The sequence below is a fragment of the Balaenoptera musculus genome, chromosome 13 (genome assembly GCF_009873245.2).
Source record: "Balaenoptera musculus isolate JJ_BM4_2016_0621 chromosome 13, mBalMus1.pri.v3, whole genome shotgun sequence".
In the NCBI taxonomy this organism is placed as follows: Eukaryota; Metazoa; Chordata; class Mammalia; order Artiodactyla; family Balaenopteridae; genus Balaenoptera; species Balaenoptera musculus.
In genome coordinates this window covers 27,134,126-27,160,655 of record NC_045797.1, presented here as the reverse complement: position 1 = coordinate 27,160,655, position 26,530 = coordinate 27,134,126, and the positions used below count along the sequence as shown (strand labels likewise).

At 37.7% G+C, this 26,530-nt stretch overlaps 1 protein-coding gene across 1 annotated transcript in view; it reads left to right on the top strand.

Annotated features, from left to right (window-relative positions):
• Positions 1 to 26,530, top strand: part of ALMS1 (ALMS1 centrosome and basal body associated protein) — a 166,450-nt gene that overhangs the window by 48,047 nt on the left and 91,873 nt on the right. The window contains exons 9-10 of the mRNA XM_036873812.1: positions 16,718 to 21,202; positions 22,246 to 22,379. Coding sequence (XP_036729707.1) covers positions 16,718 to 21,202; positions 22,246 to 22,379 — 4,619 coding nt within the window. The remainder of the gene's footprint in view (positions 1 to 16,717; positions 21,203 to 22,245; positions 22,380 to 26,530) is intronic.

Below are 26,530 nucleotides of genomic sequence, written 5' to 3'. Positions count from 1 at the left end.
AGGGAGTGTTCTAATTTCATTCTTTTCCATGTAGCTGTCCAGTTTTCCCAGCACCACTTATTGAAAAGACTGTCTTTTCTCCATTGTATATTCTTGCCTCCTTTATCAAAGATAAGGTGACCATAGGTGCGTGGGTTTATCTCTGGGCTTTCTATCCTGTTCCATTGATTTTTATTTCTGTTTTTGTGCCAGTACCATAATGTCTTGATTACTGTAGCTTTGTAGTATAGTCTGAAGTCTGGGAGCCTGATTCCTCCAGCTCTGTTTTTCTTTCTCAAGATTGCTTTGGCTCTTCAGGGTCTTTTGTGTTTCCATACAAATTGTGCAATTTTTCGTTCTAGTTCTGTGAAAACTGCCATTGGTAGTTTGATTAGGATTTCATTGAAGCTTCTTTTAATTTTTAAAGCATGATTTCCTTTTCTTCTTTGAACATATTCATAATGACTGCTTTGAAGTCTTTGCTGGCTAAATCCAAAATGTGGGTCTCCTTAAAGGCAGTTTCTATTGCTTGCTTGTTTTTTTCCTGTGAATGGGTCACTTTTCTTTTTCTTTGTGTGTGTCACAACTTTTTGTTATAAACTGCACATTTTAGATAATATATTGTTGCAGCTCTGGATACTGTTTCCCTCTCTGGGCTGAGAATATTTGTTATTGTTTTGCTTGTCTGGTTATTTAGTGACTACTTTGGAAGTGAAGTCTGTTTCCCCTGCAGTATGCACCTTCTGAATTTCCTCAGTGGAAAGCAGAGTCTTTTTTTTTTTTTTAATTGGATTAACATTTAATTAAAAAAATACTTTATTTATTTATTTATTTATTTGGTTGCGCCCTGTCAGTTGCAGCAGACAGGCTCCTTAGTTGTGGCATGCATGTGGGATCTAGCTCCCTGACCAGGGATTGAACCCAGGCCCCCTGCATTGGGAGCATGGAGTCTTAACCACTGTGCCACCAGGGAAGTCCCAAAAGCAGAGTCTTTGGTATATGTACAATCTCCCTGACTGTGGTCTCCATCCATTCCCTCCTCCTATGACTATGGCTTTAACTCAGTTCTCTTTAATGTCTCTTTCATCTCCTTGTTAATCTTCTTGTTTGTCTTGCAATATTGGCATCAGCTGTTAGCCTCAGCTAAGCTGATTGCTGTATTGTTTTCAGCAATGCCTTGAGGCATAAATTGCTCCGTGGTCTGATTCAGTTACTGTAACGCCCTTTCTTAGAGGTAGTCTTTTAGGTCAGTCTTTGAGGCTTTCTTTTAAACTTCTAGCTTGTCTACTGTATGCCTTTTTCGTATCATGTAGCTAGCAGCTTCCTCTTAATTGCTTACCACTGTGATCAGCATTGGTTTTGCTGGCGTTCTTAGGCTTGAACTTCTCCATGTTCTATTCCAAATGAAGTCAGTCTGCTTGTGGAGATGTGTGGAGCTCTCTGTTCTTATGGCTTGCCTCTCCTGGGAAAAAGCTTTGTGACATTGCTCTGGGAGTTGGAACAGTGACCCACTTATATTGGAGTAACACGTCCCTTCTTTATAAGAATGGTGTTGGGTGTGGATGGCATTCTCTGGTCTTCTTGGATTGCCTCTTCTGGAGTGGAACCTCCGCCCTACGAGTAAGGTCGGGTGGGGCCGCAGCCCAGTATTCTCAGCCTGCCATGTCAGGGGTAAATCTCTAAAAGTGGGGAACTAGGTAGAGGTAGAGCACTCTTTGTGCTCTTCTTTTGCAGCCTCTCTTCCAAGACATCTTCTCTGTTCAGCCTCTTTACCTTATGCATTATTTCTATTGATGCACCCAATTGTACCATTTGGTTGTGTCTCATTCCTCCCAGTAAGACCCTGAGCTCCTGAGTGATAGTAGTTTGGTGAAAAGCCTGAAATTAGATTCGGCTGCCTTGACATCTGAAACAGTTGAAAAAATGGGAAATGAGAAAGATAAATTTGAAAGACTTCAACAACCCATGATTAAATTATGCTGTAAGAATAGTTAAGCTCTCTGGGGGAGCCTGAGTATAGAGAACAGCAAAATTCCAAGGATAAAACTTTATAGAATATAGTAGGAGAAAGGGGAGCCAATAGAGAATACAGAAAAGGAACAGATATTTTGTTTAATTTATTCATCAGATTTAGTTTTTACTCTTTCAGTTTTCATTCCCATTTCTTACTGCCTTTGTCACATCACACTGGATTTGGTTGCATACACGTGTAAGATTGCTATGTCTTCTTGGTGGATTTATCCTTTTATCATTATGTGGTAATGCTCTTTGTTTTGAGTAATTATTTTTATTCTGGAGATTACTTTATCTGCTATTATAGCCATTACTGCTTTTAAAAAATTGTACGGTATTTCTTTTTCTGTCTTTTTACTTCAACCTTCTTATGTCATTGTGTTTGAAGGGATTTTCTTCAAACACAATGGGCGTATAGTTGTGTTTTTTTAAACACTGTGTTAACATCTGTATTTTAGTTGGTGTTCTAGACTATTTGCATTAAAACCAGTATTGATATACTGGGCTTAAAGTCCGCCATTGTATTTGTTTTCTCTTTGTTCCTCTGTTTCTCTTTTCTCGACTTACTGTGGGTTACAGGAACATTTTGATCTATCTATAGTATTTTTTTTTAAATTAATTAATTAATTTATTTACGGCTGTGCTGGATCTTCGTTTCTGTGCGAGGGCCTTCTCCAGTTGCGGCAAGCGGGTGCCACTCTTCATCGCGGTGCGCGGGCCTCTCACCGTCACGGCCTCTCTTGTTGTGGAGCACAGGCTCCAGACGCGCAGGCTCAGTAGTTGTGGCTCACGGGCCCAGTTGCTCTGCGGCATGTGGGATCTTCCCAGACCAGGGCTCGAACCCGTGTCCCCTGCATTGGCAGGCAGACTCTCAACCACTGCGCCACCAGGGAAGCCCTGTCTATAGTATTTTGAGTATATTGCACTGTATTGTTTCTTTAGAGGTTGCTTTAGGTGTTACAATATACATACATAATTTATAACTGTTTACTGGTATCACCTTTCACCTCTGAGAGTGAAGTAGAATTAGTTCCCTTTACCCTTCCCACTTTAAAAATAATAATTGTTTTAATATTTCCTTTACATATATTGAGTACCACAGCAAATAGTGTTAGACTGTTTGCTTCAGTCATCAAATACGATTTAAGAAACTCATAAAGAGACTGAAAGTCTGTTATATTTCCTCTATTTTTATCCATTCTATTGTGGTTTTTGTTTTTTTTTTGTCTTTATGAACTTTCAGGTTTCTTCCTGCTTTTTTCTTTCGGTTGGAGAATTTCTCAGCCCCTCTATGTGGGTGAGTCTATTAGTGACAGATTTGTTTTCTTTACCTGAAAATGTCTTTATTCCTCATTCATTCTTGAAGGATAATTGAGCCAGACATAGAATTAATGGTTTATGGTTTTTTTCTTTCAGCACTTGCAAAATGGCATAACACTTCCTACTGGCTTCCATGTTTTCAAATGTGAAATCTACTATCATTCAAATTGGTGTTCTCCTATATTTTATGAACTTTAATTGTGTTGTGTCTTGGTGTGGATATCTTTGAGTTTCGTATTTGGGATTCACTTAGCTTCTTGAACCTGTAGATATATGTCTCACCAAATTTGGGAAGTTTCCCATTATTTCTGTGAATAATTTTTTTTTAGCGCATCCCTCCACACCCCCACCCCCCTTCTCCTCTGCTTATGGCATTCTGTTGATATGAACGTTAGAGCTTTTGTTATAGCCCAAGAGCCCCTATCTTTTAAAAATTGATTTTCAAAAAAAAAAAATTGATTTTCTTTCTGTTTTTCAGACTTATTAATTGTATTGATACGTCCTCAAGTTCACTTATTCTATCTTCTGTCATTTCCATTCTGTCACTGAGCCTCTCAAATGAGGTTTTTATTTGTTACTGTGTTTTTTTCAATTTCCATTTGTTCTTTTTTATAACTTACGTTTCTTTGCTGAGATTTTATCTTATTTCATTTTCTTCAAGAGATTCTTAATTGCTTGCTCAAGCATAGAAGATAGTTGCTTTTTTTTTTAATTTTTAAAATTTATTTATTTATTTTTGGTTGTGTTGGGTCTTCGTTTCTGTGCGAGGGCTTTCTCTAGTTGCGGCAAGTGGGGGCCACTCTTCATCGCGGTGCGCGGGCTTCTCACTATCGCAGCCTCTCTTGTTGCGGAGCACAGGCTCCAGACGCGCAGGCTCAGTAATTGTGGCCCACAGGCCCAGTTGCTCCACAGCATGTGGGATCTTCCCAGACCAGGGCTCGAACCTGTATCCCCTGCCTTGGCAGGCAGATTCTCAACCACTGCGCCACCAGGGAAGCCCAAGATGGTTGCTTTTAAATCCTTGTCAGATAATTCCATCATCTGTTTCACCTTGATGTTGGAATCATCTGATTATCTTTCTCATTCAAGCTGTGATGTTCCTGGTTTTTGATATTGTGAATGATTTTTAATTGTGTTTTGTACATTTTGAATGTTACAGTAAGAGACTGGATCCTATTTAATCTCTGTTTTAGCATTCAGTTGTCCTATTTATATGTAACATATAGGTCCTGGCCTACTTGTATGGGCTGTGGTTTCAGAGACTGTTTAGTTTTCAGTTTTCACTGAACAAAGTAGACTTGCATTATAGTCTACTTTGCTCAGTGGTGCTGCTGAGGCTCATGCTTGATCTCTGCTGGTGCTGCTCATGCGGGTGGAATGCTCTTCCTTAGGCCTACTGCTGTTGAGTGGAAAGTGGGAGATATTGGCCCATAGGGTGGAGGGTGCTTTCCTGGGCCTGCTCCCTGGGCACCTGATGCCAGTGGATCTCCCACTTGATTCTTGCTCCTGCCATCAGTGGGGGAAAAAAGTGCTTTTCTAGGCCTCCTGGTGCATTTAGGTGGGGGATGTAGGAATTCTGGGCTTCTAGGATACAGACTTTTCCTGGGCCAGCTCTCTGGGCCTCTTAATGCTGGTGGGCTTCTCTCTAAGTTTCTGCCAGTACTGTTGGGGAGGAAAGCACCTACCTGGGTTGCCTTCTGTCACTGGGTTGGAAATCAGGAGATTTGGAATCAGTTGCTGGCCAGAGGGTTAGGAGATTCCATCCAGGCCTTCTCTTCCTCCTTCCCCATCTTGGTGCAGGTTCCAGGATACTAGCCTCTCCTGGGTCCATTCAGGATATATGAGAATTAAAAAGAAAATCCAGGGAACTCAGTGTTGTGCTGTTCCTCAAGTTCCTCAAGTGTGGTCTCCAGCCATTTGGCCTTCCACTTTCCAACCTTGCAGAGTCTTTTTATGATTTTCTGTTGAATTGTTTACAGGGAGGAGCAGAGAAAGGTGAGTTTATACTATTTTTGTCTGGGGACTAGAAGACAACTGGAATTTTGAATATGTGAAAACTTTGGAGGCATTATTGTTTTTGGGCTGTTGGTAGAAATCATCAAATGAGGGAGTCACGGTGGTAAGTAAAGATCTTTCTCAGGCAATATTGAATAAGTTCAGGGATCTCTAGTCACAGAAGGTAGGGACACCTATGCCATGAACTTTCCCTAGGTTTTCTAAAATATGCCCCATCATGGACTAAAAATAATAGCTAACATTCATTCCTTGCTTAGTTTGTTAAGCATTTCCATAGATCATATTATTTTATATCTATACCTAACTTATGATGTTAGGTACTACTATTATCCTATTTGATAACTGAGCAAAATGAAGCTTAGAGAGGTTAAATTACTTGCCCCATAGCTGGTAAATTGGTGGAGTGCCAGTTGTGAACCCAGGTAATATCCTCCAGAGCCTGCATTCTTAATCACTACATTATTCCACCTTTTATCTTCCGTAAACCCAACTCTTTTATTCTTCTTAAACATTGGTAATAATGTATTTTTCTTCTCTGTCAAATCTAAACTCTTCTGGCTGATTAAGACCTTCTAAATTGTATTTGTCCAGCTTTAAGTTTGTACATTTTAGTCCTTCCAGGCAAACTATTTTATTGTTGTTACTTTTGTTTACTTTTCTACCTCTAAAGTCATGTTCATTCCTTACCCTGGTATTTTACTTATACATTTTCCCTTCCCTGGAATCCCAGTTCCTTTCTTTATATCTCTACATTCTACTTATAATTTAAGGCCTAGCTCAAGCCCCACTTTTTCTAAGAGGATTTTTGATTACTTCATTCCATACTGTTCTTCCTTTTTTTTTTTTTTGAATGTTAAATGCCTATGTAACCTCACCATAATAGCACACCTACAGTTTATTAGAATTCTCATGTATAAAGGGCACCACATTTTATTTCTGTCCAATGCCTAACACAAATATTGGCACATAATAAAGGCATGGAAAAATCTTGATGGTTGTTTCCTAACTTAAGAGTATCAGTCAGTGGAACAGTACTGGCTGTCCTCAGCTTGTTTACAGCAGCAGGCAGAAACATGGTAGGAAACAATGCTTTGCGCAATAAACGATCTTAAGTTCTTCTGAGATGATATCTGCTCCCAGTGCTTCATTTACTTTCTGTGGCTGATGACTTCCAAATGTAGCACTCTATCCAGATGTGTCTCATACTCTAGATGTTTGTGGCTAACTACCTATAGAAAATCTTCATTTGTATATCCCATGGCACTGTAGCCCCAGAACTCCAAGGAACTGATCATCATCTTTTCAAACGTACTCTTTCTTCTTAGTGAATGGGCATCTACTTAGTTGCCAAGCTAGAAACTTCTCTCTCTTCTTTTGCTCTCACCCCTGTCCATTTACACAGTCCTTTTGATTATGATTCTCAAACTACTATTTTCGACTTTTTGGATTATTGCATTAGTAATAGGAAACTCGTCATCTTTTCTGCCTTCCTATCCATTCTTTGTATTAAGCCAGAATAGTCTTTTTTCATGACATACTTGATAATATCACTTCTAGTTTGAAACCCCTGCTTTCCATTGTTACCTTCAGGATAAATTCCAAACTCCTTAGTATGTCATAGGAGGTCCCTGCTCACCTCTTTAGCCTCACACTTGCCTCTTTGATCATATTGAACTACTGCTATTCATTCATTATGCTAGGTCCTCTAGTCTCCTTGATCTTTTTTTTTTTTTTTTTTAAAGATTTATTGATTGATTGATTGATTGATTGCTACGTTGGGTCTTTGTTTCTGTGCGAGGGCTTCCTCTAGTTGCGGCAAGCAGGGGCCACTCTTCATCGCGGTGCGCGGGCCTCTCACCATCGTGGCCTCTCTTGCTGCGGAGCACAGGCTCCAGACGCGCAGGCTCAGTAGTTGTGGCTCACGGGCCCTGTTGCTCCGCGGCATGTGGGATCTTCCCAGACCAGGGCTCGAACCCGTGTCCCCTGCATTGGCAGGCAGATTCTCAACCACTGCGCCACCAGGGAAGCCCAGTCTCCTTGATCTTACAGATGCTGTTTTCTCTGCTTGGATGACTTTCTTCCTCTACTCCTTGTGCCCCATCTTTGCCCAACTCTTCATCGTTTCATTCTCAGCTTAGATGTCTTCTAGGAAATATTTCCTGGTTTCCACCATTCACCATGCGTCCTTGAGAAAGAGTCAGTACTCCTTGTATATGTGTTCTCATGGTATTCTATAAACACTCACATTCATCACTGCTCTGAACACATAGTATAGTAATTGCTTGTTTACTTATTTCTGTTTCCCACTAGACTTTAAACTCTTTGAGGGTAGCGCTGGGGCTTTGTTAATATTTTATTTACTTCTGGCCATGAGAGGTGCTTAGTAAATAGTACATATTGAAGGACTTAGTGAATTATTGAATATTAAATGAATTAGATGTCTGGGTAGACTTCAGTAAGAGATGGGTGAAATAAGGAGGTAGGCTTTGTCCTTTTTGGGGAGATCAGTTCTCAAGAAAGTGGGTCAAATGAAAATAAAAATCATATAAACAACTTTATTTCAGTTGTTATTATGAAGGCTTGTGGATTTGTTTCTTGTATTAAAAGCTTTTATTGATCTCATTAATATGGGGCCATCTCTATGACTTGTATGCATATATGCCTCTTTTTATGTTGTTTGGTTGTTATTGGGGTTTGTGATCCCTGACTACAAACTTAATTGGTTTAATTATCCATTAGTTTTCTTGCCGTAATTTACAATTAAAGTCACGTCTTTGGTTTAGCCTACTTCACATTATTTGTTTGGTGTCTCTCTCGGAGATGTGACTTTGGTTTGGGGCAGGACGTTGGGAGCATTCTCTGAAAGATGAAGGGCCTGGAAGCAAGACCCAAAATACCATCTTCTGCCTGCTTTCCCTTCTGTAAGGGTGCACTTACTGTTTGCCAGGTATATTACATACTTATCTCGTTTAACCTTCACAACCCTATGAGGGTGGTATGATGAGGGAACTGACTTTCTGGTTATTCTATTAGGAAATAGTAAACTTTGGATTTGAACCTGTGTCTGAGTGCAGGGTTCATGAACTTTACACAAGACCAGTAGTTCTTTAGCTTTTAGGAACTGCTGCCCTTTTAGGAGTGCAGAGGAGTCTATAGCCCAGTTACCTTAGCAAATACCACTTTCACATAGAAAAAGAACTTAGTGATCGCAACAAAAAAGTGAGGTTATCTAATGAGCTTGTATATGTGATTTTCATGTTACAAAACAGTGCCCTATAAACGCAGCAGTTTTCTTACATTTAACTTGATATTGTGTTGCAAGTTATTCAGATGACATACATTTGTCAACAAGACAACATCCATAAAGTATCACACTATATAGGCACTTTGTTTTCTTAAAAAATATTTATTTATTTATATATGTATGTATGTATGTCTGTGTCAAGTCTTAGCTGCGGCACGCAGGATCTTTTGTTGCAGCACACAGGATCTTTCGCTGTGGCATGCAGGCTGTTCATTGAGACGCACGGGCTCTGTAGTTGTGGTTTGTGGGCTTAGTTGCCCCACGGCATATGGGATCTTAGTTCCCCGACCAGGGATTGAACCCACGTCCCCTGCATTGGAAGGTGGATTCTCAACCATTGGACCACCAGGGAAGTCCCTATAGGCACTTTGGAAGGGTTATATTTACATCTGCTTTGTCAATAATGGTATCAAGAATTTCTATTTGAACTATAATATATACATGTATTATAGTCTAGTTTTGAGAAGACTTAGGTTAATGTTGATGCAAACATCTATCAATTTACTCAAGGATTAACCAAATAACGCACAAAAAATTATCTAGTTATCAGTAATTACTAATTAGGAAATTGTAAAAACAGTAAAGTTACAGTAGTTCATAATTAGAGAGCAAGAATAACAGCAATGAAAACAAAGACCAACTTAAAATATTACCTTAAAATAGTATCCTTTTTAAAACTGCAGGAATTTCAGTGTACTTGCTGTGCAGACAAAATAGATTCTTTTCAGGACAGCCAGACCTGTTAGTGGTGACTGAATTGGAAGTCTTGAAATCCAGAAATATGCTAATTTAATTTTTTGTGTACTAATATTAATAATCCATAATAATTCACTTGGAATGATTACTAATAAGAAGCCCTTAGTTGTATGTAAAATGAAACTGGAATTGCATCTCATTTTGTCTGTGAGAAATAAAGTACTTGCTTGTTGTTCTTATTAAATGAGGTCATAGAGGATTTCAGATTATACTTTGAGAAATAAAACTATGCTCTCTTTGTCTCCCAAAGAAACCCTCTATGTTAATAAGCATTTGGCTCCAGTGGGTAAAGAGTTCTTCAGCAAATCCTAACCAGGTTGTTAGTCTGTCTTTAAAAGGCATCAGTATAAACTTTTGGAATATTATAGTCTTTTTCTGGGCAGTTCTCTTTTTCGTCATGTCCAGACTTTTCTCTTCAACTCTACCCCTAAAAATGGACTTTGAAGAATTCAATAGATATATAGTAATATTGTAACGTTCACAGTCAGCGTATTTATTCCTGTTTCAAGGGCTGAGAGAGTAGTACTCTACAACTATGCCATGCATCATCATGTATTCCTTATGTATGCAAACATATTTCAAAAATGATAGTGGGTTTATGATCAACATTGCTTCTGACAGTTTGAAGTGTATGTCCTTAAGCTTATATGGAACTCTCAGAAATTTCTTCGGGAACACCACAAGTCTCCTCCTACACTTTTTGCAGCTTAACTTGCAGTAGTTCTTTTAGTTTCCTTTACTTATCTTTTCCTTCCTGCTGAGGTCTTCTTAAGTAAGGACTCATTATTTTGTGTAACACATCTTTCAAGGATCTGGGCTCTATATCTTAACTCCTTGGTTGTTATCTCATTTGTTCCCTTCTAGGTACTAGATGTCACTATTAATTTGTAATGATCAATACATGTAAAAACTTTGAAAAATCAGAAAATAATTTGGAACAAGTGTTTGTTCTTTAATCTGTTTACTTTTCATTTTTAAATATGTTTCACATGTACAACATTATGTTTCGACATCTGTATGCACTACAGCATGTTGATCACCAAAAGTGTAGTTTCCCTCTGTCACCATACAGTTGACCCCCTTTACCCATTTCAGCCACCTCCCACCCTCCTTTCCCTCTGGTAACCACTACTCTAGTCTCTGTATCTGTGTGTTTTTTTTAGTTTGGTTTGTTTGTTTGGGTATTCATTATTTATTTATTTATTTATATGAGTGAAATCATGCAGTGTTGTCTTCTCTTTATGACTTATTTCACTTAGCATAATACCCTCAGGGTCTATCTGTGTTGTTGCAAGTGGCAAGATTTCATCTTTTTTTAATGGCTGAGTAGTATTTCATTGTATGTACAGTTGACCCCTTGTACAGCGCGGGGGTAGTCTACATATAACTGCGGATTCAATCAACCACAGACTGTGTCATACTCTAGTGTTTACTGTAGAAAAATATCCACTTGTAAGTGGATCTGCAAAGTTCAAACCCACAGTGTTCAAGCGTCAACTGTATGTACCACATCTTATTTATCCATTCATCCGTCGATGGGCACTTAGGTTGTTTCCATACCTTGTCTATTGTAAATAATGCTGCAATTATGGGTGTTATAATTAGTGTTTTCATATTCTTCAGATAAATACACAGAAGTGGAATAACCAGATCATATGGTAGTTCCATCCTATTTTTTAGTATTCATTAGTCCATACCCTTGAAGGGGTCTCTTTATGTATTTCTCCTTGATTCTTTCTTTTATTATTTATTTATTTATTTATCTATCTATCAATCTATTTATTTATGGCTGTGTCGGGTCTTAGTTGTGGCACACGGGATCTTTCATTGTGGCATGCAGGCTCTTCATTGCAGCGCATGGGCTTCTCTCTGGTTGTGGCGTGTGGGCTCTGTGGTTGCAGCACGTGGACTCTCTAGTTGTGACATGTGGGCTCAGTAGTTGCAGCACACGGGCTTAGTTGCCCTGAGGCATGTGGCATCTTAGTTCCCTGCCCAGGGATCGAACCCACGTCTCCTGCATTGGAAGGCAGATTTTTTAACCACTGGACCACCAGGGAAGTCCCTATTCTTAATTTTTTGAAGAACCTGCATACTGTTTTCCGTAGTGGCTACGCCAATTTACATTCCCACCAACTGTGCACAGGAGTCCCTTTTTTTCCACATCCTCGCCAATACTTTTTATTTCTTGTCTTTTTATTAATAGCCATTTTAACAGATGTAAGGTGATAGTTTCATATGATTTTGATTTGTATTTCCCTAATGACTAGTGATGTTTAACATCTTTTCCTGTGTCTGTTGGCTGTCTATATGTCTTCTTTGGAGAAACGTCTATTCAGGTTCTTTGCCCATTTTTAATCAGGTTGTTTTGTTGTTGTTGTTGTTGTTGAGTTGTATAGGTTCTTTACGTATTTTGGATATTAACCCCGTATTGGATATATGATTTGCAAGTAGCTTCTCCTATTTGGTAGGTGATCTTTTCATTTTGTTGATGGTTTCCTTTGCTGTGCAGAAGCTTTAGTTTGATGTAGTTGCTTTTGTTTCCATTGCCTGAGGAGACATATCAGGAAAGATACTGCTAAGACCAATGTCAAAGAGTGTACTGCATATGTTTTCTCGAGGAGTTTTATAGTTTCAGGTCTTACGTTCAAGTCTTTAGTCCATGTTGAGTTACTTTTTGTGTATGGTGTAAGATGGTGGTCTAGTTTCATTCCTTTGCAGGTGCTTTTCCCGTGCGGTGGTGGTTTTCCAACACCATTTATGGAGGAGATTGTTTTTTCTCCATGGTATGTTTTTTGCTCCATTGTCATAAATTAATTGTTCATATTTGTGTGGGTTTATTTCTCGGCTCTCAATTTTGTTGCATTGATCTTTATGTCTTTTTCTGCCAATACCATGCTGTTTTGATTACTATAGACTTGTAGTAAAATTTGAAATTAGGGAGTGTGATACCTCCAGCTTTGTTCCTTTTTCTGAAGATTGCTTTGAGCATTTGGGTCTTTTGTGCTTTCATATAAGTTTTAGCATTGCTTCTTCTATTTCAGTGAAAAATGCAATTAGTATTTTTATAGAGATTCCATTGAATCTATAGATTACTTTAGGTAATACGGACATTTTAACAATGTTAATTCTTCCAGTCTTATAATTTTCAGTGTATAGCTCTTTCACCTCCTTGGTTAAATTTATTCCTAGGTATTTTATTCTTTTTGATGCAGTTGTAAATGGGATTGTTTCCTTAATTTCTTTTTCTGATCATTCATTATTAGTGCATAGAAATGCAGCTGTTTTTTGTATAGCAATTTTGTATTCTGCAACTTTACTGAAATCGTTTTTTGTTGGAGTCTTTAGGATTTTCTATATATAGCATCATGTTATCTGCAAATAGAGACAGTTTTACTTCTTCCTTTCTGACTTGGATACCTTTTATTTCTGTTTCTTGCCTAATTGCTCCAACTAGGACTTCCAGTACTATGTTGAGTAAAAGTGATGAGAGTGGGCATCCTTGTCTTGCTCCTGATCTTAAGAGGGAAAGCTTTTAGCTTTTCACCATTGAGTCACTGAGTATGATGTTGGCTGTGGGCTGGTTGTATATGGCCTTTATTATGTTGAGGTACATTCCTTCTGTATCCCTTTTGTTGATAGTTTTTATCATAAAGGGGTAGTGAATCTTGTCAAATGCCTTTTTTTTTTTAAGGAAAATCATTTATTTTTTTACACTAGAAATAATGTACTTTAAGCTGAGGAAATTCTACATTATAAAATGATATAGTTTGTTGTAGGAAAAAAATAAGAGTAGTGGATAGGGGTCTTGGTTTTCATATACTTCCCTATTACAGATGAGAAAATCTAAGTTCACAGAGACCAAGCAAAATTCCTAAGGCCATAAAGGAAGTTGATTACAGAATGATTACCAAAAACCGAGGTTTCTGAGTCCAGGTCAGTTACTTACCCAGCATGGCCTTGGATGCATTTGGTCATTTTTTTCCAAAACACTGGTTTGTTTAATGGGGCAAAAATGAATCAGTTGTTAGGCCAAGGGAGCCACTCAAATTTGAGAGATTTATACAGTGTTATGAGGTTATAAATTCCAAGTCTATGTAAGGTAAATGAGGAAACTGAAGGCTATAGAAGTAATTCAGACATAGTCACTCAGGAAGATAAGGACTGATGTAGAGATAGAAACAAGTTCTGCTTCCTGACCTATTACCCTTCATAGGAAGCTTTTTTTTTTTTTTGAATTTACTTTTTTATACAGCAGGTTCTTATTAGTTATCCATTTTATACATATCAGTGTATATATATCAATCCCAATATATTGCATATATTGAGATGATCATAATTTTTATTCTTCATTTTGTTAACAAAGTGTATGTCATTGATTGACTTGTGGGTGTTGAACCATCCTTGCATCCCTAGAGTAATTCCCACTTAATCATGGCATATCACCCCTTTCATGTATTGTTGAATTTGGTTTGCTAATATTTTGTTGAGGATTTTTACATCTAAATTCATCAGGTATACTGGCCTGTAATTTCCTTTTCGTGTAATGTCCTTGTCTGGTTTTGGTATCAGGGTAATGCTGGCTTCGTAAAATGAGTTTGGAAGTGTTCTCTCCTCTTGTATTTTTTAGAAAAGTTTGATAAGGATTGGTCTTAATTCTCTGAATGTTTCATAGAATAAAACAGTGAAATTATCTGGTCTTGGACTTTTGTTTGTTGCGACACTTTTTTTTTTTTAATATCTCATTGCTTCGTTTTATTTATTTATTTATTTGTTTATTTATTTTTGGCTGTATTGGGTCTTTGTTGCTGCACACAGGCTTTCTCTAGTTGTGGCAAGTGGGGGCTACTCTTCGTTGTGGTGTGTGGGCTTCTCAATGTGGTGGCTTCTCTTGTTGTGGAGCACGGGCTCTAGGCATGCAGGCTTCAGTAGTTGTGGCACCTGGGCTCTGTAGTTTGTGGCTTGCAGGCTCAGTAGTTGTGTCGCATGGGCTTAGTTGCTCTCTGGCATGTGGGATCCTCCTGGACCAGGGCTTGAACCTGTGTGCCCTGCATTGCCAGGTGGATTCTTAACCACTGTGCCACCAGAGAAGTCCCTTTTGGGACACTTTGAGTGCTGATTCAATCTCCTTACTAGGCTGTTCAGATTTCCTATTTCTTCATGATTGAGACTTGGTAGATTGTACTTTTCTAGGAATTTATCCATTTCTTCTAGGTTGTCAAATTTGTTGGCCTAAAATTGTTCATAGCAGTCTCTTACCCTTGTTATTTCTGTGCTATTATTTGGAAGTCTCCTTTTTCATTTCTCAGTTTATTTATTTGAGTCCTTTTTCTTCCTCTGTCTAGCTAAAGGAGTGTTAGTTTATCTTTTTTAAAGAACCAGCTCTTAGTTTCATTGATCTTTTACATTGTCTGTTTAGTCTCTATTTCATTTATTTCAAGTCCAATCTTTGTTATTTCCTTCCTTACTAACTTGGGGCTTTGTTCTTCTCTTTCTAGTTCTTTGAGGTGTAAAGTTAGGTTGTTTATTTTACATTTTTGTTGTTTCTTGATGTGGGCATTTATCACTATAAACTTCCCTCTTTGAACTTTTTGCTGTATCCCGTAAGTTTTAGTATGTTGTATTTCCATTTTCATTTGTCTCCAGGTATTTTTTATTTCCTTTTTGATTTCTTCTTTGACCTGTTGGTTGTTCAGTTTGTCAGTCTTTGTTGATTTATTAATTTTCTGAGCTGTTTTTTTCTCACAAAAATTTCTATATCCCATTTTCCTTCTCAAGTTACTATGCAGGTTACATTGTTCCTTGTCGTTTAGTTTTTTTGAAGAGTTAGTACTTGGTACTTTACTTCTTTACTTTACAATCATTATTCAAGCTGTTTCATCATACCTTCAGCTACTTTTTTGAAGCTCATTAGTGGATTTAGAACGGCAGTTAGTTGTAGTGAAAAGAGTTCAAAATTTGGAGTTAGGATTAAAAGGTTAATAAAGTGCCTGTTTTTGTCACTTACTCAACATACAACTCTAGAAAAATTATATATTTTTACTACTCAAAATGTAGTCTGAGGATCAGTAGTATTGGGCATTATCAGGGAGCTTGTTAGAAATGCAGAATTTCAGATCCCACCCCAGACCTACTTACTCACTCAGAATCTGCAAGTTAACAAGATCTCCACAAAGAGAAGCACTGTTATATCATCATCTTTGAAACTTAATGTAATGTAGAGATAATACTTGCTGTATATATAATCATCTTATCACTGTCTGACATAGTGTATGTTTTAGTAATTTGTTTATTGTCTGCTTCGTCCTATTAGAATGTAAGCTCTGTGAGGGAGAATTAGAATGTAAGTTTTGTCTGTTTGTTTATTGCTCTATTTTCTATATCTAGAACAGTGACTAGCACATAGTAGACATTCATTTTTTTGAATCAGCAAATGAATGTCAAATCTTGTAATTTTGATTGCAGTCATTTACTTTTCACTGCTATTTAGAGCTACTTTCATTTAGTATTAGATAGTACAAATATAGAACGTTTCCATTGTTGCAGAAAGTTCTTTTAGATAGTACTGCTTACCACGCTTTTGCATTCCCTTCCACCCAGATTCAAGAGAATCTGTATTTCTGCAGTACAGTTCTGATCAAATCTGTCAACAACTCCCCATGCCATGTAGAATTAATTTCAAACTCCGTAGTGTAACCTTTAGAGTCTTTACAGTTTCATTTAATTAAAAATACATATTTTATTCAGGGTGTGTTTATTAGGAGAGTCAGTTAAATCCACTGCATGCATAGCATCCATCTGGGCTATATTGCTTTGCCCTCATATGACTTAGGGGAAAGGGGATTTCATGAAAATAAGCTGATGATCCTTTGCTATGCCTTGGAGTAAAGTATTTTGTCTCTGATTGAGGAGTCTTACGTCTTCTGACAACATACATAACACAATAACAGGCTAACTTATTAGCTTAGGGGGAAATCAAATCCCATAGTAGATAGGATTTTTCCATCACATTGAAAATTCTTTAAAATCTAAATTTTAAGATCCACATAATATTCCATAAAATATATATACTACTATTTAAAAAAATTACTCTCGTTGAATATTTAATGATTTCCACATTAGTCTGCTCTTATAAATCACTTTGTAATTAATATCTTTATATATAAATCTTTATTTCTTCTGATGAGTATTTCTTTAGGAATCCTTTCTGGAAGCATAAAGGCCAAAGGAAGGAAAGCTTGCTTTATTTCTTTTAGTGCATAAAAGGAATCTTTTTAATTCAATATATATATATATAATATCAACAGTATTAACAAATCTCTTTTTCTTTAGGGGATACGTCCAAAGGAGACATAGCTGAAATTCCTCAACCCACCTTGAAACCAGGCATCACTACCACTCCTGAAGATTCAGACACTGTATCTCATTTATCCTTGTCCCCTGAGGACTTTCCTCAGTTGGCTGGAAGGTCTCCTCAAGTGAAGAATATTGGTCAACATACTGATACTCCCAACCAACAGACATTAGCAGACAGTCGTCTAACTGAAGAGGCTCTAAAAGTTTCAGCTGTTCCTGGGCTAGCTGACCAGAAGACTGGGATAGCAACAGTGCCCTCTAGTTCCTACTCACAAAGAGGGAAGCCAAATATTTTCTACCCACAGGGCTTGCCAGATGGTCATCTAACTGAAGAGGCTCTAAAAGTTGCAGCTGTTCCTGGACTTGGTGACCAGAAGACAAGTATATTTACAGTCCCTCCAAGTTCCTACTCACTTGGAGAGAAGCACAGTATTTTCTACCCACAGGCATTGCCAGATGGTCATCAAACTGAAGAGGGTCTGAATGTTTCAGTTCTTCTTGGACTAGCTGATCTAAAGACTGGAAAACCAACAGTACCGGCTAGTTCCTACTCAGTTGGAGAGGAACCTGGTATTTTCTACCAACAGGCCTTGCCAGGCAGTCATCTACCAGAAGAGGCTCTGAAAGTTTCACCTTCTCCTAGACCAGTTGATGAAAAGACTGGGTTGCCTACTGCATCCTCTACCTCTTACTCACATGGAGAGAAGCCTCGTATTTTCTATCAACAGACATTGCCAGAAAGTCATCTAACTGAACAGGCTCTGAAAGTTTCAGCTGCTTCTGGACCCCCTGAACAGAAGACTGGGATTCCTATAGTAACTTCTACTTCTTACTCACAAAGAGAGAAGCTCAGTATTTTGTGTCAGCAAGAGTTGCCAGACAGTCATATAACTGAACAGGCTCAGAAAGTTTCAGCTGCTCCTGGATTGGCTGAGCAGAAGACTGGGATTCCTACCGTACACTCTACTTCCTATTTACATAGAGAGAAGCCCAGTATTGTGTACCAGCAAGAGTTACCAGACAATCATCTAATTCAGCAGGTTCAGCAAGTTTCAGCTGCTCCTGGATTGGCTGAGCAGAAGACTGGGATATTGACAGTACCCTCTACTTCCTATTCACATAAAGAGAAGCCCACTATTCTGTACCAGCAAGAGTTGCCAGACAGTCATGTAATTCAAGAGGTTCAACAAGTTTCAGCTGCTCCTGGATTGGCTGAGCAGAAGACTGGGATTCCTATAGTAACTTCTACTTCTTACTCACATAGAGAGAAGCCCAGTATTTTGTACCAGCAAGAGTTGCCAGACAGTCATCTAACTGAACAGGCTCAGAAAGTTTCACCTGCTCCTGGACCCCCTGAGCAGAAAACTGGGATTCCTATAGTAACTTCTACTTCTTACTCACATAGAGAGAAGCCCAGTATTTTCTACCAACAGAATTTGCCAGATAGTCATCTAACTAAAAAGGCTCAGAAGGTTCCAGCTCTTCCAGGACTAGCTCACCAGAAGAGTGGGACACCAATAGCACCCCCTGCTTTCTACTCACATAGAGGGAAGACCAGTGTTATCTATCAGCAGGAGTTGCCAGACAGTCATCTAAGTGATCAGACTCAGAAAATTTCAGCTATTCCTGGGCCAGTTGACCAGAACACTGGGATACAGACAGTACCCTCTGGTTCCTACTCACAGAGGGAGAAGCCCATTATTTTTTACAGGCAGGAGTTGCCAGACAGTCTTCTAACTGAAGAGGCTGTAAAAGTTTCAGCTTTTCCTAGAACAGCTGACCAGAACACTGGGATACCAACAGGGTCGTCTAGGTCCTACTCATTTGGAGAGAAGCCAGGTGGTTTTTTCTACCAGCAGGTGTTACCAGATAGTAATCTAAGTGAAGAGGCTCTGAAAGTTTCACCTGCGTCTAGACCAAGTGACCAGAAGACTGGTATACTCTCAGTACCTGCTAGTTCCTACTCACATAGAGAGAAGCACAGTATTTTCTACCCACAAACCTTGCCCGGCAGTCATCTATCTGAAGAGGCTCTGAAAGATTCAGCTATTTCTGGACTAGCTGATCAGAAGACTGGGACATCCGAATCTTCTGGTTCTTACTCACATAGAGAGAAATCCAGTGTTTTCTACCAACAGGAGTTGCCAGATAGTCATCTAACTGGAGAGGCTCAGAAAGTTTCAGGTGTTACTGGAACAGGTGACCAGAAGACTGGGATACCTATATTAACCTCTAATTCTTACTTACATAAAGAGAAGCCCATTATTTTCTACCAGCAGGCCTTACCAGATAGATATCTTACTGAAGAAGCTCTGAATGTTTCAGCTGCTCCCAGACCAGCTGACCAGAAGGCTGGGATACCTGCAGTACCATCTAGTTCCTATTCATATAGAGAGAAGCCCATCATTTCTTACCAGCAAGAGTTGCCAGATCTTACTCAAGTGGCTTTAAAAGTTTTAGAGGTTCCTGGACCAGCTGACCAGAAGATTGGGATACCATCAATAATCTCTACTTCTTCCTCATATGGAGAGAAGCCCATCATTTCTTACCAGCAAGAGTTGCCAGATCCTAATGAAGATGCTTTAAAACGTTTAGAGCTTCCGGGACAAGCAGACCAGACCACTGGTATGCGAACTGTGCCCCCTACTTCCTATTCACATAGAGAGAGCCCCATCTTTTCTTACCAGAAGGAGTTGCCAGATATTACTGAAGAAACTTTGAAAGTTTCAGCTGTTCCTGGACCAGCTGACCAGAAGATTGGGATACAAACAGTCCCCTCTAGTTCCTACTCATATAGAGAGAAGGCCGATGTTTTTTACCAGCAGGAGTTGCCAGATCTTACTGAAGAAACTTTAAAAGTTTTTGCTCTTCCTGGACCAGCTGACCAGAACGCTGAGATACCAACAGGGCCTTCTAGTTCTTACTCACATAAAGAGAAACTCAAGATTTTACCAGATGACCAGAAGGCTGAGTTACTATCAGCTCCCCTTAGTTCCTGCTCACGTAGAGAAAAGCCTAAGACTTCAACTGTGATTGGACCAGACGACCAGAAGACTCCATTACTGACAGGTTTTCCTAATTCTTATTCTCAGAGAGTAAAGCCCAGTATTTTCTTTAAACAGCAGTTGCCAGATGGACATCAAAGTGGAGATATTCTTAAGATTTCATCTGTTCCTGAACCAACTGATGTGAATTCTTGGATACAAATACCTCTTTCTAGTTCCTTTTCACAGAGAGAGAAATCTAATATTTTCTGCCCAGAGGAATTGCCAGACAAACATCTCACTGAAGATTCACTGAAGGTTTCAACAGTTCCTGGACCAGCTGACCAAAAAACTGTGTTACCAGCAGTTCCTCCTAGTTCCTTTTCACTTAGAGAGAAACCAATTCTTTTCTACCAACAGGATTTGCCAGAAAGACATCTAACTGAAAATAACCTGAAGTTCTCAAGTAGTCTTGGGCAAGCTGGTCAGATTACTGGGTTATCAACAGTTCCCCCTAGTACTTATTCACATAGTGAGAAGCACAGACTTGTTTCAGACCATGTCCAAAGGCTGATAGATAATTTGGATTCTTCTAACGCCAGTGTTATCTCAAACAATATGCCTTTGAATTCTCAGGCTGATGGTACAGTTGTAATAAATAAGCCAGAATCTTCAGGTTTTGAAGATGTTGGCTCTAAGGAAATCCAGGATATGGAAAACAGTTCCAAAACTCTTAAAGAGGTTCAGACACTTTTAATGGAAGCAGAAAATATAGCACTGAGACGATGCAATTTTCCTGTTCCCCTTGTCCCTTTCAGAGATGTTAGTGATATCTCATTTATACAATCTAAGAAGGTGGTTTGCTTCAAAGAACCCCCCACAGCTGATGCATCTAATGGTGATTTGTCTCAGAGACAGCCATTCACAGAAGAAAGCCTAAGCAACAAGTGCATACAGAAGGATATTAGCACACAGACGAATCTGAAATGCCAGAGAGGCACTGAAAATTGGGAGTTTATTAGTTCAACTACAGTTAGAAGTCCTTTACAGGAAGCAGAAAGCAAAGCCAGAGTGGCATTAGACGAAACCCTTAGGCAATGTAAAGCAGCCAGATCTGTCATGAGATCTGACCCTGAAGGGTATAGTAGAACCATTGAGAATAAGATTGTTATTCCTATGATGACTGTCATTAAAAGTGATTCAAGTAGTGATGCAAGTTCCTGCTCATGGGACAGTAATTCCTTGGAGTCAGTTTCTGATGTGCTTCTAAACTTCTTTCCAAATTCTTCACCCAAGACAAGCATGACAGATAGCAGAGAGGAAGAGGGTGTGTTAGAGAGTGACGATGGTGGTGGTAGCAGTGTAGATTCACTGGCTGCACATGTGAAAAACCTTCTGAAATGTGAATCCTCATTGAACCGTGCTAAACAAATACTCAGAAATGCAGAGGAGGAGGAATCTCGGGTACGGGCACGAGGTAGGAGAAGATAATTTGTTATAAAGGCAGGTTAAACTCATAAACATTATAGTTTAATAATTTGCTTAAAGTTAAGTGTTTGGAGCTCTAAATTAATTTTCTTGTAGAACTGTTAGATGATTACATTTTCTACCGGCAACCCAGAATAAAGTCATTTAACCAATAATGAAGTCACAGTATTAATAGTGCTAGTTTAAGGTCTTAAGGAAAAGTAAGTTCTGATGTCTGAAGAAAAGGGGAGATAAAACTTGGGTTTCCAAACTCCTAAAGCTTGGATGTTTTCCTGATCTTTTCATTGCACTGTCCTTATTTTGGAGGCAGTAAAAAACTTCAATTTGTGCTTCTCTAAGTCACTCTGTATCATCAAACTGCATATACTTTCTATCCACTTTTCTAATAAAATTCTTAAAGCAGATCTTAGATAGACGTCAGAAAAAACCAAATCAAGGTATTTCACACTAAAACTTGGGTTAGAGTTAAATTCCATTAATCTCTAATTGTAGAATTCCATTAAAAAAAAAGAAAAAAAGTCTTTAAGACAACATGGCGAATAAATATGTTTTGGAAGGCAACTTACAAGCAGTTCAGGCCTACTTGGAAATCTTCTCTTGAGATTAACTTCCTACACCATTCCTTCTATCACTTATGCATATTTTGATTCTCCAAAAACTTCAAGTTTTATTTATTATTTTAAAATATTAACTATCTTGGAAGTGGCAGTGACTGTAGCAGGAACTAATTGGGGAGACATAGGGACTCTTTTGATTGGAAGGAAGATAAAGATAAAATGGCTGAATACCATATTTAAAGTGGTCTCTTTGGAGAAATGTCTGTAGAATGTTTTTTTAAAAAATCTGACTTTTCAGTGAAATTATGTCTCTCAAGAACTTCTGATAGTTTGTCATAAAATTGAGAGTACACACTGTTTACTAAGCACTGTGGTAGGGCATTAAATTGCATATATTGATGATCTTCTGTGCTCTTATAATCACTGATACTTTTGCATTGTATGATCTTGAATGTTTTTATGCTTTTCTCTCTAGCCTGGAATCTGAAGTTTAATATGGCTCATGAGTGTGGCTACTCCATTTCAGAATTAAACGAAGATGACAGGAGAAAAGTAGAAGAGATCAAAGCAAAGTTGTTTGGTCATGGGAGAACAACTGACTTGCCCAAGGTATAAAAGAAATCTAGAAATTAAGAGAGAAAATGTGACAGAAAGGGTGTGGAATTTGGATCTCTTACCTGGGCATTGATGACTCCGGCTGAGTCACTGATAGTCTTTGGCTAAAGTGTTAGGAGTCTTAAGTCTTCAAAAGTTAAGATTTAAGGATTAGGTTCTATAGGTTTTGATTAATTCTAAATTAATCTGTTAAAAATTTTTGTCTTAGAAAAATAAGAATGGATTTGCTTATTTTATCAATGTATTCTTATCACTTTTATTTTCTCTTGAGGGTGGTATCTTGAGATGCAGATGCAGTCCAGCTATTTTCAGTTGTATATTCTCTGCTTAAGAACACACAGCTATAATAGCTTATGTATAAATGACTTTCTTTTTGATAGTACTCATTTTCCATCTATAGTGAACTATTTCATGCATAGAAAAGAATATATATGAAGCGTGTATAAAGAAAAAGTAGAAATAATTCCTGTTTATTGGCCATCCAGCTTGAGAAGTAGAATGTTACCAAATATCACTGAATGACTGTGTTCTCTTCCCCAGTTATATCACTCTTACTTCCTATTCTGACATGTATTGGTTTTCTTGCTGCTCAGTATGGTTTTGAACTATATAACAGATGGAATAAAGATGTTATATATTAAGATGTTATATATTCTTCTGAGAATTGCAATTTTCACACAGTCTTTGGCTTCTGAGGTTCTTTTAGATAGATATACATAGTTTTAATTTATTCCTTTTTATTGCTGTAAGTATTCCAGTGTATGAATATATCATTGTTTATCCATTCTCTTGTCATGGGGCATTTGGTCTGCTATTATGAATAATAATGGGGTATAATGATACCTATCTTACAGGATTTTGCTATGGCTTACATGAGATAATGCCTATAAAATGCTTATTAGGGTGTGTGATATTGCTCAATAAATTGGCAGCTGTTATTATTAATTCCATAAAAATTGATATAGCTATCAGGTATGTACACTTAATGGCCTAATTCATACAGTTTCTTAGAAAATTGTCAGTGATATAACATACTTATTTGACTTATCAATTTTGGAAAAGTTTTTTGAAAGTATAAATTAGATTGGATTTTAGTTTTATGTATATGCTTGTGAAAAACAAAATTAACAGATAATAAAATGGATAAGTAGTTGTTCTAGCACCCTTTTTTTAAAAGCACATGTTTTCCCTAGTGATTTGCCTGCCTGCCTGCCTGCCTTCCTTCCTTCCTTCCTTCCTTCCTTCCTTCCTTCCTTCCTTCCTTCCTTCCTTCCTTCCGGAGTTTTTTATTATGGTAAGATAACATGGGATCTACACTCTTAACAAACTCTTAAATGCAGAATACAGCATTAACTATAGGTTTTATAGTTAATGTTGTATAGCAGATTTTTTGACTCTGCTGGTAATTTTTCTAAATGTTCTTCCGTGAACACATAACAAAAGTCAAGTTGTTTTTTCTGACTATTAAGCTATTTGCTATTGATTTTCCTCAGAATGAAATGTACAAGTGGATATATTAAATTACCTTTTTAAAAGTTGAAGTACAAGTGTAATTGACTGTGTTAGTTTCAGCTTCACAGCTTAGTGGTTTGATATTTCTAACGTTACAAAATGATCACCAAGATAAGTCTAGTTACCATCTGTCACGATACAAAGTTTTTACACTAGTATTGACTGTATTCCCCCATGTTGTACATTTCATCCCCATGACTCATTTTTTTTGTTTATCTTAGTCTTCCTCACCTATTTTACTCTTCCCTCCCATCCCTCTCCCCTCTGGCAATCACCTGTTTGTTCTCTGTATCTATGAGAATACTTCTGTTTTGTTATGTTTATCCATTTGTTTTGTTTTTAGACTCCACGTGTAAGTGAAATCATACAGTATTTGTCTCTCTTTGTCTGATATATTTCATTTACCATAATACCCTCTAGGTCCATCCATGTTGTTGCAAATGGCAAGATTTCATTCTTTTTTATGGTTAATAGACCATGATATATATATATCATGGTCTATTAACCATATGGGGTGTGTGTGTATATATGTGTGTGTGTGTGTCTATATATATATATATATATCTTTATCCACTCATCTGTTGGTAGACACTTAGGTTACTTCCGTATCTTGACTATTGTAAGTAATGATGCACTCGATATAGGGGTGCATGTATCTTTTTGAATTAGTGTTTTTGTTTTCTTTGGAAAAATACCCATAAGTTAATTGATAGATCATGTGGTAGTCCTATTTTTAATTTTGTGAGGAACCTCCATATTGTTTTCTATAGTGGTTGCACCAATTTACATTCCCACCAACAGTGCACAAGTGTTCCCTTTTCTTCACATCCTTATGAACACTTGCTGTCTTTTTGATAATAACCATTCTAACAAGTGTGAGGTGATATCTCATTGAGGTTTTTATTTGCATTTCCCTGATGATAGTCATGTTGAGCATCTTTTTGTGTATCTGTTAGCCATCTGTATGTCTTTTTTACAAAAATGTCTATTCAGATCCTCTGACCATTTTTTAATTGGGTTGCTTGTTTTTTTTTGATTTAAGTTGTATGAATTTTTTGTATATTTTGGATATTAATCCCTTGTCAGATATATCATTTGCAAATATCTTCTTCCATTCAGTAGGCTGCCATTTCGTTTCGTTGATAGTTCCCTTTGCTGTACAGTAGCTGTTTAGTTTGATGTAGTCTGTTTGTTTATTTTTGCTTTTGTTTCCCTTGCCTAAGGAGATATATTCAAAAAAATATTGCTAAGACTGATCTCAGAGTGTACTGCCAATATTTTCTTTTAGGAGTTTTATGGTTTCAGGTCTTCCATTTAAGTCTTTAATTCATTTTGAGTTTATTTTTGCATATGGTGTGAGAAGGTAGTCCAGGTTGCTTCTTTTGCATGTAGCTGTCCAGATTCCCCAATACCATTTATTGAAGAGGATATCTTTTCCCTATTGTTTATTTTTGCCCCTTTGATCATAGATTAGTTGACCATGTAAGTTTCTGGGGTCTTTATTCTGTTCCATTGTTCTATATGTCTGTTTTTGTGCCAGTACCATACTGTTTTGACATCTGTAGCTTTATGGTATAGTTTGAAATCAAGGATAGTAATACCTCCAGCTTTGTTCTTCTTTCTCAAGACTGTTTAAGTCATTTGGGGTCTTTTGTGTTTCCATACACATTTTAGATTTATGTTTTCTTGTTTTGTGAAAAATGCCACTGGTATTTTGGTAGGGATTGCACTGAATTTGTAGATTGCCTAGGGGAGTATGGTCACTTTAACAATATTAATCTTCCAGTCCATGAGCAAGGTATATCTTTGGATTTTGTGTTCAAATTCAAGTGTTTATTTTTTTTAACAGTCTATCAACTTTTGTTTAAAAGATTATATCTTTTAGAGCTGTTTTAGGTTCGTAGCAAAATTGCGAGGAAGATACAGAGATTTCCCATATACCCCCTGCCCCCATCACATGCATTTCCTCTGCCATTATCAACATCCCCCACCAGAGTGGTACATTTTTTACAATGGATGAACCTACATTGACATGTCTTAAGCACCCTGAGTCCACAGTTTACATTAGGGTTCACTCCTGGTGTTGTACATTCTGTATGTTTGGATAGTGTATATAATGACATGTATCCATCATTATTATATACAGAGTACTGTCACCACCCTAAAATTCCTCTGTACTCCATCTATTCAAGTCTACCACCCACACTGCAACCGCTGATCTTTTTACTGTCTCCATACTTTACCATTTTCCACATTGTCTTATAGTTGGAATCATACATTTTGTAGCCTGTTCAGATTGGCTCTCTCGATTAGTAATATGAATTAAGGTTCTTCCATGTTTTGTTATGGCTTGATAGCTCATTTCTTTTTAGCAATGAATAATATTCCATTGTCTGGATGTACCACAGTTTATCCATTCATCTACTTAATAGAATTTATCCCTACATCTGAAGGACATCTTGGTTCCTTCTAGGTTTTGACAATTATTAATAAATCTGCTATAAACATCAGATGCAGGTTTCTTTGTGGACATAAGTTTTCAGCTCTGTTGGGTAAATATTAAGGAGCACAAATGCTAGATCGTATGGTAAGAGTATGCTTAGTTTCATAAGAAACTGCCAAACCATCTTATA